The sequence below is a fragment of the Octodon degus genome, unplaced genomic scaffold (assembly GCF_000260255.1).
Source record: "Octodon degus isolate 3935 unplaced genomic scaffold, OctDeg1.0 scaffold00164, whole genome shotgun sequence".
Classification (NCBI taxonomy): Eukaryota; Metazoa; Chordata; class Mammalia; order Rodentia; family Octodontidae; genus Octodon; species Octodon degus.
The window spans coordinates 1,798,993-1,814,797 of record NW_004524740.1 but is presented as its reverse complement, the minus strand read 5'-3'; the positions used below and the strand labels follow the sequence as shown (position 1 = coordinate 1,814,797).

At 38.1% G+C, this 15,805-nt stretch overlaps 1 protein-coding gene across 4 annotated transcripts in view; it reads right to left on the bottom strand.

The window, feature by feature from the left end:
• The window catches only part of Acaca (acetyl-CoA carboxylase alpha), a 292,108-nt gene that overhangs the window by 174,451 nt on the left and 101,852 nt on the right, over positions 1-15,805 (bottom strand). For all 4 annotated transcript variants that reach the window (XM_004643003.2, XM_023703133.1, XM_023703135.1 and 1 more), the window contains 4 exons: positions 14,333-14,431; positions 12,722-12,828; positions 9,051-9,161; positions 2,870-3,079 (listed from right to left, as the gene is read on the bottom strand). In XM_004643003.2, coding sequence (XP_004643060.1) covers positions 2,870-3,079; positions 9,051-9,161; positions 12,722-12,828; positions 14,333-14,431 — 527 coding nt within the window. The remainder of the gene's footprint in view (positions 1-2,869; positions 3,080-9,050; positions 9,162-12,721; positions 12,829-14,332; positions 14,432-15,805) is intronic.

Here is a 15,805-nt window from a genome sequence, read left to right as displayed (position 1 = left end):
AATAATATATATTAAAAAAAGCAAACTAATTTGGTCTCTCCTAAAAATTAAAAAACTAGATTCTCACCCTGAAGCAACTCAGTGTCAAAGATCAGATTAAGGGAGTTGCTTTCGCTGCAGCTGGCCTTAATGTAGTCAACATTAAATTAAGGGGAGAGATGGGCCAAACACAGAAGCTAGTAAACAAAAGGAGAAAAGTTTCTCTATCTAGAAGAAATCTCTGAATATAATTACCCTGATATGAAGCTGAGTAGAAGCAAATAGCACAAAAGCTTATTAAATTATTCAGGGAAATATGTTTCTGAACAAGTCACAAGCCTGGCCTTCAAAAGTCTATGGCTGATGCTTGGTGTCATATTGGTACTGTTAGTGGGCTGTGAAAGTACTATCAAAGTAGACATAGTCTACAAAACCCAACTGCCAAAGAAAACTAAGGAAGAACTCAGAGAACAAAGTCAAGAGTGATGCAGAACAATGGGCAAAGGACTTGGTTCCAAGGAGCAAAACCAGAGGCAGCCAGAAAATCTGAGGTATCATTCCACCACACACTAGAGAATGGACACAACAGCTATCTAAAAAGATTTGTTAACTGCTATGATCAGTGATTGCTATGTATTTTTAACATTTTTTCCAAATACGGGTTATCTTGTTCCGACTCCACCAATGTGGGTATACGAAAGTAAAATGGTACAATGAAAACTTCTAGGTCTCTGGCCTACAGAAAACTGCATATACATATAATGAAGAGGAATGTACACCACACACCACCCAAAGATCTTAATCTGATGTACATCTTGAATTTCTGGGTGATGTAGTAGCTAGAGTAATTAGTAGGGACTTGATGTCTTCCTTGGGAAAAGGATAAGTATGTTCTAACCCTGCACCAAGATAAGGATAATGGGGAGCTAAAAGAACAGATTGAAGCAAGGATTACTAAACACCCTCCAGCAATTTTTCTCTTAAGTAAAGAACCTCCTGAATTTTAGCTAAGCGCATTTATTCCAGTTAATAAATATAATTTCTCAAATCTTTGTATGGGTAGGATTAAATTCAGTCCAGTGGAATGTGAGCAGAAGTGACACATGACTTCCAGATTGTGCTTTTATGTACTTGTTTTCAGGCCCTGTACCTCCTCCAGCAACCACTGGGCAAAATGTGAACACAATCTTATTAGTTAGCTTGATCGTAAAGATAGTACTATCCACAGAAAAGGGTTTTTTCAAACTCTATGGGCCACAGAGACTCGGTTACAGCTACTCAGCTCTGCCACTATAGTAATACTACAGCCAGAGATGATATATAAGTGAGAGAGACAGTGTGTGTACGTATTCCTGTTAAATTTTATTTAGAAAAATAGGCAACAGGTTGAACTTAGCCCATGAGAAAGAGTTTGCTAATTCCTGTCTTGTAAATCAGGGTCTCTGGTACCAGGGTTTTTTTTGTTTGTTTGTTTTTCTTTTCTTTCCAATTTTATGTATATGGTACAGGGTCTCATTACACAGCTCAGATCCACAGTTATCCTCCTGTTTTCAGCCTCCCCAGCACTGGGATTATAGGAATGTGCCCACCACGCTCTGACTCTCTGGTCTCAGTTTGATGAAAGTGCTAAACAGTAAGTTGTATCTTCATTAAACCTCTGTATTTTAGAGGCATCTTTATTATAGTAGTTCAAGTAGGAAACAAAAGTCCAATATGGTTAACCATGTTTAGCTTGTTTGAAATTGAGAAAAAAAAAAAATAGGTGTAGCTTGGAGTGGTGGTGCACACATGTAATTTCAACACACAGAAGGCTGAGACAGAAGCATCTATGTAAGTTCAAGGCCAGCATGGGCTACAAAGTGAGTTCAAGGCCAGCCTGAACTACAGTGAAACCCTGTCAGAAAGACAGAGAAAGAAGTAGGGGAGGGGAGGGGAGAGCAGGGAAGGCGAGGGGAGAGCAGGAGAGGGGAGAGGAGGGGAGGAAAGAGAAGGGAAGGAATGAAGGAACAAAGGAAACAAACAAGAAAAAGAAAAGATGAAAAATAATTTTCAATAAAATGAAGGCTGAGTCATGGTTCCAAAAGAGACAGTTTAGACTCTGAAGCTGTACCTATTTCCAAGACACATTTCATGATTCAAAATCTCTTTTCCATACAAAAATACAGAATATGTGAACTTTAAAGTTACTCTTTAGAAGGCTGGGGAGATAGCTCAAGGGCATAAGTGCCTGCCTGGCAAGTCCAAGGTCCAGAGTTTAATCCCCAGTACCACACACACATACAAAAAAAAATTTTTTTTAAGTTACTTAGAAGACTTTTTAAGGTGATAATAGAGTTGAGTAAGGTCATCTAAAGATTTGATGATAATCCACAAAATGGAACTACTTATGTGCTTGCTAAGAACAAAACAAAAAACACGATTAATAATCTCCATGTATTTCTCTTGTTTAACATATTCACTATAGCACATTTTTAAAAAACATTGTATACTTTTAGAGCTTGAAATGTTCCCTGACAATTTTCTTTTTCTTTTTTTTTTTTTTAAAGCGTATTTTATTTATTTATTTTACATTTATTTATTGTGTATGTGGCCAGCTCAGCCCACCAGGGGGCAGGGCTGGCTGGCATGTGGTGCTGGGGGATTAGAACCGCGGTCCCTGCTTTGCCAACCTTGTTCCAAGTAGGTGCTTTAGACCACTGAGCCATCTCTCCAGTCCCTCCCTGACAATTTTCCTACCAAGAGAATAGGAAAAATTTTCTCTCTGGACAAAATGTTATCAATTATCCATAATCATGCCTTGAAATTCTACTATTCTCAGATTAGTACACGAATTGAATAGAAATGTGGCTTTGTGTGAGAATACAGAAATTAAAGCATTTAATTGACACACCTGTTCCATGTGTTCAAATACTGCTGGAGTAGCAATAGCAGCAGGTGCCTCTTCAATAATCTTCTGATGCCTTCGTTGTACAGAGCAGTCACGGCCAAACAAAGAGATAGCATTGCCGTACTGATCTGCTAGTATCTGTACTTCCAGATGACGAGATTGTTTGGCTAGTCTCATCACAAATATAGGAGATCCAGGTACTTCAGCTTGAACCTACGTTAGAAAAAGAAATAAATTCTTAAATGGTAAATATTTTTCCTATCCTGATAAACTGGTTTGATTTCAACAAGCAAATGCTTAAAAGTGGCAGAGATTATTTTAATCACTATAAGTATAAAATGAATATAATATAGCTTATCTATCCTTAAGATGTGGCATTTTTAGTTTTATCACCAATGTTAAATACAAAAACATAAAACATCCAGTGTGTTACAAGGGCAAACAACAAAATATTCAAAAACACACATGAGCGCGCACACACACATACACCAAGCCAAAATACTTCCATCTACTCCACTGCCAAATGTACAATGTGTTCCAGACAAGATGCTTTCCTGGTTCACATTACATCACACACAGTGTTGTTGGAAAGCTCTTCCATCTTCAGTTTTGATAGATACTGTCAGAGAGTGTAGAAGCCTACACTAGTGATTTTTTTTTCAATGCTTTAAAAATATCTCAATGTTTTCTGGTCTCCACTGTTTTTACTGAGATTTCAACTGTCAATCTTGTTATTCTTTTGAAAGTAATCTTTTTTTTTTTTCTCCAGCTGCTTTAAGATTGTGTGTGTGACTCTTTAAAGGGGCAGGTGGCAGTTTTACTCTGAGAGGTTTACTGATGTAGTTTTCTTTGTATTTTTCTTGCTTGGGGCTCATAGTGCTTTTTGAATCTGTACTTGGTACCTTATTAATTCAAGGAAATTCTTGGTCATTATCTCTTCACATATGGCTTCCTGCTCGATTATTTTGTCAAATGTTGCTTCTGCTCCATTCTCTTTCTCTTCTCTGAGATTTAAAGTACATGACATCAGAACATTTCACTGGACCACAAGTGTCTTTTAGGTTCTATATCTTTTTTGCTCTGTTTTGCTATAAAAGTCACTTCAAAACTTAATGGCATGCTTAAAACATCAACCTTCCATTTGCTCAGGATGCTGTGTTCATCTGTAGCATTCTGGTCTTGAAATCTAGTGCATATAATCATCTGGTGGCTGGAGCAGGACTGAGTGGTCTCACAAGTCTCATGATTTGTCCTGGCTGTTGGCTGGTAAGTCTAGGGAATCTCAACTGGAACTTGCTCATTTCTATTGCATATGGCCTCTTATCTTCCCAAGCTAGATCAGCATTCTTCAAGACAGTGTTCCTAGAGGTTCAGGCAGCAAAGCCTCATTGAGGTCTAGGCTTTTGTCCTTACATAATACTTTGGCCACCTTTTAATGGTCTAAGTTGTAAAGCCAGTTATGATTTAAGGAGTGGGGAAAGAAATACCACCCCTTGATGGGAGGAACAGCCAAGTCACATTGCAAAAAATATACATAAAAGAATGGGAGGAGTTATTGTGGCCATCTCTGAAAACAATCCACTACGGTCCACCCTGTGGCCACAATAATTCACATACCTCCCACATGCAAAATAGACTCACCCCCTCCCAAGACCCCTAAAGTCTCATCCAATCATGGCATCAGGCTTGACGTCCATTTTTCTCATGAGTCATGTCCAGAAGCAAATAAGGGTCCTTGGGTGCAGCTCCTCAGGTGCTTTCTCCTGATCAAAAGACCTGGGAACTAAAAAGACAAGTTATCTGTCCCAACACCCCCGATATTTAATGATGAGATTGGGAGAAAGAACTTCAAAAGACTTGCTCAAAGAAGAGAGGATGGGAAGTACACAGCAGTCATTGGCTCACAGCAACTTTGAAATCCAGATGGGTACATTTTGTCAGGTTCCCTTAATGCAGGGATAGAGTTTTTTTTTTTTAAATGTCATTTCTGTTCTTGGACATGGGTCCCTGATACAGGGTAAACCTCTGACCTCACCACCAAGAAGCTCCCCTTTCATTAGAAATAACCAACGTTTACAGCTGAAAAGTTTTCTCAGTCTACTTCCTAACTAAAGAAAGTTGAAGGCCAAAAGGCTTATTTTCATCTTGAACTGTTGCTGCCCTCTTTAGTTCCTTTGGTACACTCATCAATACAAGTGTCTTGACAACTTTGTGAGTATTCTATGGATCACAACAGAGTTCACTGCTTACCTCAAAAGCCACATCACATCCACAGGTCATTTCTGCTGAGACCTCTCTATAGTTTCTACAAATTAGACTGCTGTGTAATGACACCCTGAATATGGTTTATTTTTTGGTTGAGAGGATAACCTACAAAATTACTTAAATACTGCCTCAAATATTTCTAAAAATGCAGTCACGGGCACTCTTGACTTAATTCTTACTAAGGCATTTTTAAACTTTGCAAATCTTAAAAAAAAAAAAAAACATTTATTTATTTGGTAGAGGGTCTCATTATGCAGCTCAGACTTGCAGTGATCCTCCTGTGTCGGCCTTCCTAGTGCTGGGATTATAGGTGTGAGCCATCACACCTGGTTTCAGTGGCTGGCATGGTGTGCCAGGGCCCAGCACAGCATATGGTATGGGAGATCAAACTGGCTCCTTGCCCTTGCCAGGCAGGTGCTTAGACCACTGAGCTATCTCCCCAGCCCTAACTCTGCAAATTTTTTGGGAGCCGGAGAGACTAAAAATAAGAAACAGTTATTTTCAAACCCAACAAATTCTGTGCACTTTATACAAGTACTTCCTTTAAATGCTTCTGCAAACAAAACATCATCTTGTGACGATGTCACAAGGATCAGCTTTCTTTTGCAGTTCTTTAGCATACCAAACTAGAAACACTCACTTTAACACTGTCTAGAGCTCTCTATAACTCAATTCATGATTTCACTGAATACATTCTCTTTCAATTTACATCAAATAATACTTTCTGCTAACTGTTCTACAATTATTGAACATGTTTCTTTTTTCCAGCCTCCAATAGAGTTTTCTCACCATTCCTCCAATCATTTTTTAAATATCCTCATCGTTTTTTACTGTCTGCCTATGAGCCAATTTCAAAGGCAATGCTTTTTTTTTTTTTTAATGTATTTAGTACAGGGTCTAAAGGACCTGCATCTCACTACACAGATCAGACTCATTGTGATCCTCCTGTTTTCAGCCTCCCAAGTGCTGGAATTACAGATGTGCATCACCAAGAACAGAAACTACAAGGCCACTTGACATTTAGGCTTCAGACCTTTACACCATTTCAATGACACCCTACTGGTCAAAATAAGACATAAGGCCAGTTTAATTACAAAGGGTAGAAAAGAGGACTACACTTTTTTTTTTTTTTTTTTTTGCAGACCCGGGAATAAACTCAGGCCCTTGCACTTGCCAGGGAAGCATTTATTCTACTGAGCCATCTCCCCGGCCCCAGGACTACACCTCCTGATAGGAAGATTGCCAATATCATACTGTACAGGGAAAGGTATTTGTGATAGGGGAGTTATCACAGTCATCCTTGCAAATTACATCCTACATTGCTCTTTGCTGTATCTTTTCCCTTTTCTCTTTATACCTCAGTCTGAATATTCTTCTGATCTACTGCATCTAATATGCTACTGAACTACCATACTGAACTTCTCAATTTTTTTAATGTTGTTTAGTACAGGGTCTATCGAGTCTCACTATACAGATTGGACTCATAGTGATCCTCCTGCTTTCAGCCTCCCAAGTGCTGGGATTACGGAAGTACATCACCATGCCTAGTCTCAATCACTGTATCGGTGCACTCTGGGGGGATGGGGTTGGCATGGCACACTGGGGATGAACTTCTCAATTTTAGTTCATGCATTTTCAGTTATGGCTTCCAGTTCTCTTGGAAAATCAATGTTGCATTTAATTTCCTTGAACATATGAGACAAGGTTAAATTAAAGCCCTTGGCCTGTTATCTAAATCTTTGTGGATCTGTTTTTACTGACTCTGTTCTTCTTGGTTTCAATCATACAATTTTGTACACATGCTTATTTTTAATCGAGTGCTTAATATGCCACATAAAAAATTAATAGAAATAACTTGATATTCCAGATACTACTTTTTGTTGCAGAAGATTTATACTTGTTTTCTGTAGGTGGCTAGGGGCACTAACAATCCTAAAGCATGTTGCTTGAATTAGAGATTGAGAGCTTGAATCTGAAATTTAATTCCTGTGAGGGCTGGTGTACTTCTAGTTCATCATTTCTTCTATAGGACAATCCTTCTGAATCTCAACCTAAACTGAAGGAGTTTTCCCAGCGTTCACTCCTCAGCAAGCCTAAAGTCTAAACTTTGTCCTCCTAATCTTGTAAGACCTATTTAAAACTCTGATCAGCTTTTCAGCTACTTCTTCTCGAACTAGAAGATACCTCTATGGAAAAAGTGGCCTCCAATTCCAGGCTCACTTCTCTGGTGCTCTGTTTCTCCTACAATTCTTCACTGTCTTAAAGGCTTGTAATGTCTTAAGACAGACTTTAAAAACAAACAACAAACAAAAAATAAAACCACCCTTTTTTTTTATTTGCTTTTTAGTTTTTTCTCAATAGGAGGATTGGTTTGAATTATGTAGCTAACAATTTGTGGAACTTAAGAACTTTCACATAAAACCTAGTGTTCTAGATTTTTAATTATGTGATTCCATACTAATAAGTTTGTATACTTTTCTTTTATTTCTAAGACTAAAGTCTTAGAAGACTTAAGACTAAGTCTTTTCTCTTGACCATGAAGCACTGATCTACTTCTAAATTAAAATTGACAAATTAATTTTTAAAATGAGACAATATTCAACTTCTGACAAAGTATTAGGATAATACAGTAAAAACAATATTTTTTATCACTTTCTTAAAAGCCAGTTTAACAAATCATAGAAAAGTCATCTCACAGAGTTTTTCCTTTTAGCCCTTGACAGTGAAGCTACTGAATGGTTTAAAAGGGAGTAAGGGGAACGCAGGTTCAGTAGCACAGCACTTGCCTATCCTTGGTTCCATCCCAACTACCTCAAAAAGAACAAGTAAAGAAAAACTAAAAGGGGCAGGGGGAAGGGAACAAATAAAAAGAGGTACAAAGTAGATGCTAGGAAACTAAGAAAAAGTGGGAAGCTAAGAGCACAAAAGGGCAAAACTTGTGTCCCAATTTATATGTATTTATTTAGGTGGTAGTGCGGATTGAACCTAAATTGCCTCACATGCTAGGCAAACACTCTACCACTTGAGTTATATCCCCAGCCATTTCTTACCATTTTTTACTTTGAGACATGATCCCACTAAATTGCCCACAATGGCCTCAAACTTGCAATCCTCCTGACCTAATTCCCTAAGTAGCTGGAATTATAAGCAGGAAGCACCATGACTGGCTAGTCTTTTGTTTGTTTTTCTGATATATCTTTTCCTTGCTAGTAGGAGAAAAAGAAGTGAGTTAAGTTTGTGAAGGTAAATCTAAAAGCAGTATTAAGACTCTTTTCACCCATTTATCTAAGATTGTAAAAAGACATTATTGCTCTAGCTGCCTCTAAAACCAAGTATCGCATAGTCATATCAACTTAGCTACAAAGCAGAGGGTAAGGCAACAAGAGGCTAGGAGAAGCTTTTCTGAACTATTCTTAGTTCTTACATATGAGCATGCCATGAAGTACCTGAGCAAGGATATGGTAGCCACAGAGCACAGGTCGCAGACTCTTGGACATGGTAGAAATTCAGGAACTCAGAGTCATTTTGAAATGGAGTAAGACAAAGCCAATGAGAGAACCTGGATCTGGCAAAACTAAGAACAACTGGACCAATCTCATACTATTATACCATACTTTATCTACCATGTCACCAAAACAAGGTAAAAGATTTGTGAAAACCATAGACTCTTCCTTGCCATTACAAAGTAATATATACTGCATAGAGAACAGCGATCTTCTTGCACAAGAATAACTACGATGTCTGAATTACCTAATAAAACTTTCATTAGTTTTTTTCTCTGTTAATAAGTCTAGAAAGGCTATATCAGATATACACAAAATTATTTTTTGTGCATAAAGCTATGCAAACCATTGTGTGAGTAAAATCATTCATCTCTGACATAGATGTTAGATCAAATAAAAAATAATTTACACTCTACCTGTCTGAAGAGGTTAGGAAAGTCATCTGCATTGTTGACTTTTCTGATGCCTTTCCCTCCTCCTCCTTCTGAGGCCTTGATCATTACTGGATATCCAACTTCTTCTGCTGCCTTTAAAAAGAAAGGGAAAAATGGAAGAAAGAATGGCATTAGTAGGGAAAGAAAAACTGGCCTTTTCTCCTTTTAGGAATGCAGTCATTTAATAAGTCTATGCAAAGTAAGATAGAAAGATCCTCAAGACATAGTAATATGAGAAAAAAAAATAAGTGACAGAACAGTATATGTAGTCTATGTCAAATCAAAACAAATTATCTTCTTTTTGTAGACTAAAAGAGGTGGATATTGGTGTTTTTAATCTACAATAATACCATGCAGAAGTCAGAAACAAAATTAAATGTGTATGTATGACTGCATGTATTCATATACATATATACATATATATATAAATGTAAAGAAACGAATTCTAGAATATACAACAATGGTGATCTATGAAAAGAACTAAACTTTTACTTCCTACCATTTTTATTTCCTTCTTTAGAGTATGCAAGTATATTATTATTACATATTATTTTAAAAAGACAAATAGGGCTGAGGAGATGGCTCAGCGGAATAAGCACTTCCCTGGCAAGCGCAAAGGCCTGAGTTCAATCCCTGGTTCCGCCAAAAAAAAAAAAAAAAAAGACAAATTGTTCACTCATTAAAGCTAAGGGCTTGATTACAACTTCTGAGCACACATAAGATATCAGAAGTCAGAATTCTTAAGTATCCAGAAATTTTTCTCATTCAATTTTTTATAAAAGATAAAAATAACAAGATCAGGGCTGGCCAAATAGCTCAGCGGATGAAAGTGCCTGCAAGCAGGCACAGGATCCTGGGGCCTGCTATGCCAGCCTCACCCCCGGGGCGCACTGAGACAGCAATTGAGACTGGGTGTGGTGGCACACGTCTGTAATCCCTGCTCTTGGGAGGCTGTAAACAGGCAGATCACTAGAGTCCAATCTAGTAGTGAGACCTTGAATTCCCACCTGGTAGCCCTTCCCTAAAAATACTAACTAACTAAATAAATAACAAGATCAGCTTGTCAAGATGGCTCAGCGGACTAGATCAAGTGCCTCCTTAGGCAAGCACAGGGACCTAGGTCTGATTACTGGCACATGCCGCATGGCCACCATGTTTGCACATTGTGACATACACCTGTAATCCCAGCGCTGGGGAGGCTGAACGTGAGGATCACTACAAATCCGAGTTGTGTAGTAAAACCCTGTACTAAATACATTAAAATAATAATAATAAAAAATAATAAGATCGGGGCTGAGGAGATAGCTCAGTAGAATAAGTGCTTGTCTGGCAAGCGCAAGGGCCTGTGTTCAATCCCTGGTTCCACCATAAATAAATAAATAAGATCATTAAAAACTAATTTATGGGGGCTGGTGAGATGGCTCAGTGGTCTAAAGCACCTACTTGGAACAAGCTTGGCAAAGCACAGGGACCGCGGTTCAATCTCCCAGCACCACATGCCAGCCAGCCCCGCCCCCTGGTGGGCTGAGCTGGCCAAACACACACACACACACATAAATAAATGTAAAAAAAAAAAAACTAATTTATGTATGTGTCCTAATTTTATAATTATACAAATCTATCAATAACAGATTGTTTTATCAATCTATAAATCAAAAAGCTAAACTGGCTGTGGCAGCCCACATTCATAGTCCCAGTATTCTGGATGCTGAGGCAAGAGAATCTCAAGTTTAACCCTAGTCTGGGAAACTCAGTGATCTAGTGAGGCCCCGTCTCAGATTAAAAAATAAAGAGATGACTGGAGATGTAGTTGAGTGTAAAGACCCTGGACTTAATTCTAAATAGTATAAATAAATAAATAAATAAGTTAAAAAATAAATAAGTAACTAAAAAGGCTAAAAGAAAATAATATAAATATGTTAACAGGCATTATTTCTGGATATATGAATTTATGGGTAGTTTTATCATGGCTTCTGGCTTTCCAAAATTTCTACAAATCATTCCTTTTTATAATTTTGACTAGAAAAAAAAAATTTAATGATAAACTGAAGCTATTCCCTTATAAAGGGCTTCTACTTGTTTGTGAATTGCAGCAAATATAATAAAGCATTAAAAATACTATTTTTCTTATTAAGGAGCTATGGGATTTTAACTTGAATTGCAAACAACAGAGCAAAATTAGTTGTATGTTCTACATTCCCATGTGGGAGGGGGCAGGAGCAGGAATGCAACCTGGAGCCTTAATACTGAGTTACATTCCCAGCCCTTTTTTATTTTGAGACAGTCTTGCTAAATTGGCTAGGCTGGACTTAAACTTGTGATCTGCTGTCTCAATCTCCTAGACTGCTAAGATCCAAAGTGTGTATCACAATGCCTGGCTCAACATTCTTCTTGAATTTATAACATGCAAGTCAAATGCAAATAATGTACTTTTCTAAAATAGCCTGCTTCATTATCTCCCTGAGACACAGAGGACATTTCCAAGCAGTTAAAAAGTGAAAGGGAGGGGCTGGGGAGATGGCTCAGTAGGATAAGCGCTCGACTGGCAAACTCAAGGATCTGAGTTCAATCCCCGGTTCCGAAAAAAAAAAAAAAAAAAAAAGTGAAAGGGGAACAGGTGCGGCAGTGCGCCTCAGGAATCCCAGCACTTGGAAGGTTGAGGCAGGATAGGCATGAGTTTGAGGTCAGCCTGGACTACAAAGTGAACTGAAGGCTAGCCTGAACTACATAATGAGACCCTGTCTCAAAAACAAACAAATAGGTCAGTTGGGGATTGTAGCTCAGTGGCACAAGTGCCTGCCTAGCAAGCGTAAGGTCCTGAGTTCAATTTCCAGTATCAAAAAAGAAAACAAAATCATAAAAACAAAGAAAACAAACAATTTTTAAAAAGTGAATCGGGTACAAACTAGAGAAAATTTTAAGGAAAGTAAAGGTGATATTAGGGAAAGGATCTCCTTTTGTCTGAGTTCATGTTTCTATATGGATGGATAATAATAGTAATACTTTCAGCCTTTCCTGGCTTACTCTTTCCTTCCTCCCCAAAGGAAGAGCATAAATTATGTGACTGACCAATTTGGATGGAGAACTGGGCATAAATTGCTCAGAACTTTCCCACTGGATATCAGTCCACAAATTCAGTGACAAAAGCCATGTTTCTGAAGAGAAAAATCTGTGGTTATACAGAATTACCATAAGTAAGCAGTGACAGAGTGAGGCTGGTTAATTCTGGCACTCAGTTTATGAATCTCATTGTTGCTATATATTTTTTATTTAAGTCATCTTTACTAACATCTCTTTTGTAATAAAGCTGACATTTTGACCCACATGTGTCCTTTCCTGAACTCAAGCAGGGGAAGGAGTGTGTTGCTTAGGCGCAACCCTCACATCTAAGGAGTGGTAAGGAAAGGAAAAATTGGTATAGCCTTAAAACATTGACCTCACTACCCAAGAAATGTTCTATCCAGATGAGCAGCTTGCTTCAAAGATAATTTCAACTGCTGAAGTTTACAGTCACTTCTCCATTCTATATTTAATAAACTATACCTCCTAATCTTACAACTCTCATGCTCTTATGGTTATGTACTGTCACGATCTAGGCTCCATATCCCCATACTTGGGACTACAACTGGACAGGTGAACAGTTAGCAACCTACCTTCAGCCCATCATCCACATCCTTCACATAACCTTTTTCATAGAGTTCCTGTGGAACATTTAAGATACGTTTCGAAAAATCATTTTCCTGCCAGTCCACACGAAGACCTGCAATACACAACAGTAACTTGAGAGCAACTATAAGAGCTCAAGTCCATTTTCTGCTACACTGTCTTTAAAATATTTATCCAACATTGAAGGCAGATAAAAGGTGCTGTAAAACCCTAATCAGTCCTTGGAGTTAATAATATTGAGCCATAGCATGAGCTGGCAATTTGGGTTCTTATGCTGGAAAAGCCAAGAGAGCTAACAGGGAGCAACTTATAAAAACACAAGGACATACAAAAAGAAAAAAAAAAAAAAAGGCAGACTTTTCACTGCAACCCAGCAGGCAATTTGTGTGTTTAGGGCTGCTCCAGAGCCAGAGGTCTAAGAAATAATTCAATCTTTATGAGCCCTTGGAAATGGAAATTGTGGTTTTATTGGCCTCAGCAGAGACATGATTGCATACTCCCCCAATGTCCCAGTACTCAGCCTCAAGGGGAACACTATAGCCTCTACATTCAAACAAGAACAAATTCAACCTTTTAAACTATTTGACCCAGCAGATCTGAAGAGGATATTACAATTCCCCTGGAGAGCCAGAGTAACAAGGGTTCAAGTCTGTTGTGCAGCCTCAAGACAATGGTCATTCTTATTTAAAAAAAGGTTTTAGTGAGCATACATGACCACTAAGAAAGGAAAGTTCATATTTTTATCAGCTAAAATAATCCATATGGCACTCCTTAAGGATGTGTCAAGAACAAATCATTTATAAGTTTTCTTTCAGCCCTTTGCATATCTAGAAGAAAGGTTGATTAATGACATCATTTTCTACAGCAACGCAACTGAGGTTGAATGGTACTAGGCAAACCAAATCATCAGTCAATCATGTGATGAAAAAAGGAAAATGCTAGCAGATAAAAGTTAGGTTTTTAGGATTTTAAGTTTTTCCTGGTGATCCAGATCATGCTTAAGCAGATCCAAAGACCTTATTCCTCCTAGAAGCCGGCCTCTAAGGAAGACTCTAGCTTACCTCAAGTAGCTCTGAACTCCCCAAACAATACGAACTTTCCCAAGTTAACCCCTAAAATCATTCCAGATCACAGTTTAACACCTGTTTACCTAGAATTAAAGTTATATTCCTAAGACATGATAAAAATCACAGGTGTATTAAGCCAGGAGATACTAGGATTCCCCTCCTTCCTTCCTTCCTTTTAAATGTAGTTAGTACAGGGTCTACAGGGTCTCACTATGTAGGTCGGACTTGTAGTGATCCTCCTGTTCTCAGCCTCCCAAGTGCTGGAATTACAGGCGTGTGCCACCATGCCCTGTCTCAATCAGCGTGCCCTGGGGGCAGGGCCAGCATGGCAAGCTGGGCATTGAACCCTGGATGCTGTACTCTGCCTAAGCAGGTGATTTAGTCTGCTGAGCTATTTGGCCAGTCCCAGGATTTCATTTCTTATCAAGAATCCTAACATGTTTTAAACCAACTAAGATCCCATGGCATGGTCCTAAATATCCTACTGAGCTTTTCTGCACTCCAAGATACAAAGAAAAAACAATTTCTTACCACTGCCACTCCAGGGAAGAGTTGGGATACCTGCAGTTTGAGCTACAATGGAAGATGCAATCTTATCTCCCAAAGCCCACATGGCCTGGCTTGGAGGGCCTAAAAACAAAATAGGAAAACACAATTGTAAGATTCCTGCATCATCTCTGGCACATACATTTTGCCCTATATTATAATTATTTTAGCATTTGTCTTGTTCCTCTCGTATCACACAGCATGGAGATAAAAAACCTGATTTCTGGGACATCTGTGCTTTGATTCATCTTTGTACCCTTTCTAGAATGCAATGTAGTAAGCAGTTTGTACATAATGAGAGATCAATCTGCATAAAAATATGCTGACTTGAATTCCTGAGAAATCCTATTTTATCATCTTTCATGAAGCTACCTTTCCTAATTAATGAAGTCTTTTTTTAACCTATATCCTAAAGTACAAATGATAAAGTTTTGGGGTTCAAATCTGAAATACTGACGCTGGTTAGTCTCAGAAGAACACAAAGAAGGGAATTATCTTTACTAATGTTTAAATCGCCTTAATGAGCATGTGGATACTCTCCAAGAGAGAAACATTTTGAGCCATAAAATCTCAATTTTTCTTTCTGCTATAATGAGAACTGAAAAGTTAGAAGAAATAGTCGTTATCCATAGGAACACAACCTATGTATTCAAATATAAAGGTGCTGATTCACATTTATGGGCACACTGCCAAGATATAGGAAGCATTCAATTAGCTTTACTATCCAAAAACAGGTCCTTCCTCCACATGTTATTTTGAGGTTATTGGCAGTTTTTAAAAGGCCATTGTTTTAGAAACCATTTTTCAGACTGCAGAGAAAATAACCAGGGATAGAAAATACAATGAAGATGAAACTAAAATGAAGTGTGACAGGAAAGGTAAGAGTGAGCAAAAGGTGGGGGGAAGAACTGAAGGTTACTCTGAAAGTTACTGACATATTTGAAGAAAAAAAAAAAAAAAAAGGAAAAACAAGCCCAGTACATGTTAAATAGAAAACAGGACTACTGTGGCTTTCACTGTGGTAGCCCACCCTATGTTACTCAGAGTGTACTTCTTTTTATTTTTAATTTTTAAAAAAATTTATTTATTTGGTACAGGGTCTCACTACACAGCTTGGACTAACAGTGCTCCTCCTGTCTCAGCCTCCCCAGTGCTATATATTACAGATGTATACCACCATGCCAGATTTTGGTGATCGGTATGGCACAGAGCCAGCACAACATGAAGTACCAGGAATCAAACCCAGGTCCTTGTGCTTGCCAGGCAGGCGCTTAGACTGCTGAGCTATCTCCCCAGCCCTGTTTTTCTTTTTCTTTCTTTTATTCAGCCCAAGTTTTTTACAGAGCTATTTTCTCTTCATTTTTTGTTTTTCAAATAAATTTTTTCACCATTAAAAAAAAAAAAAAAAAAAAACTACAGAATGGAATATGGACACAATCAACAAAAGGAAAAAGAAAG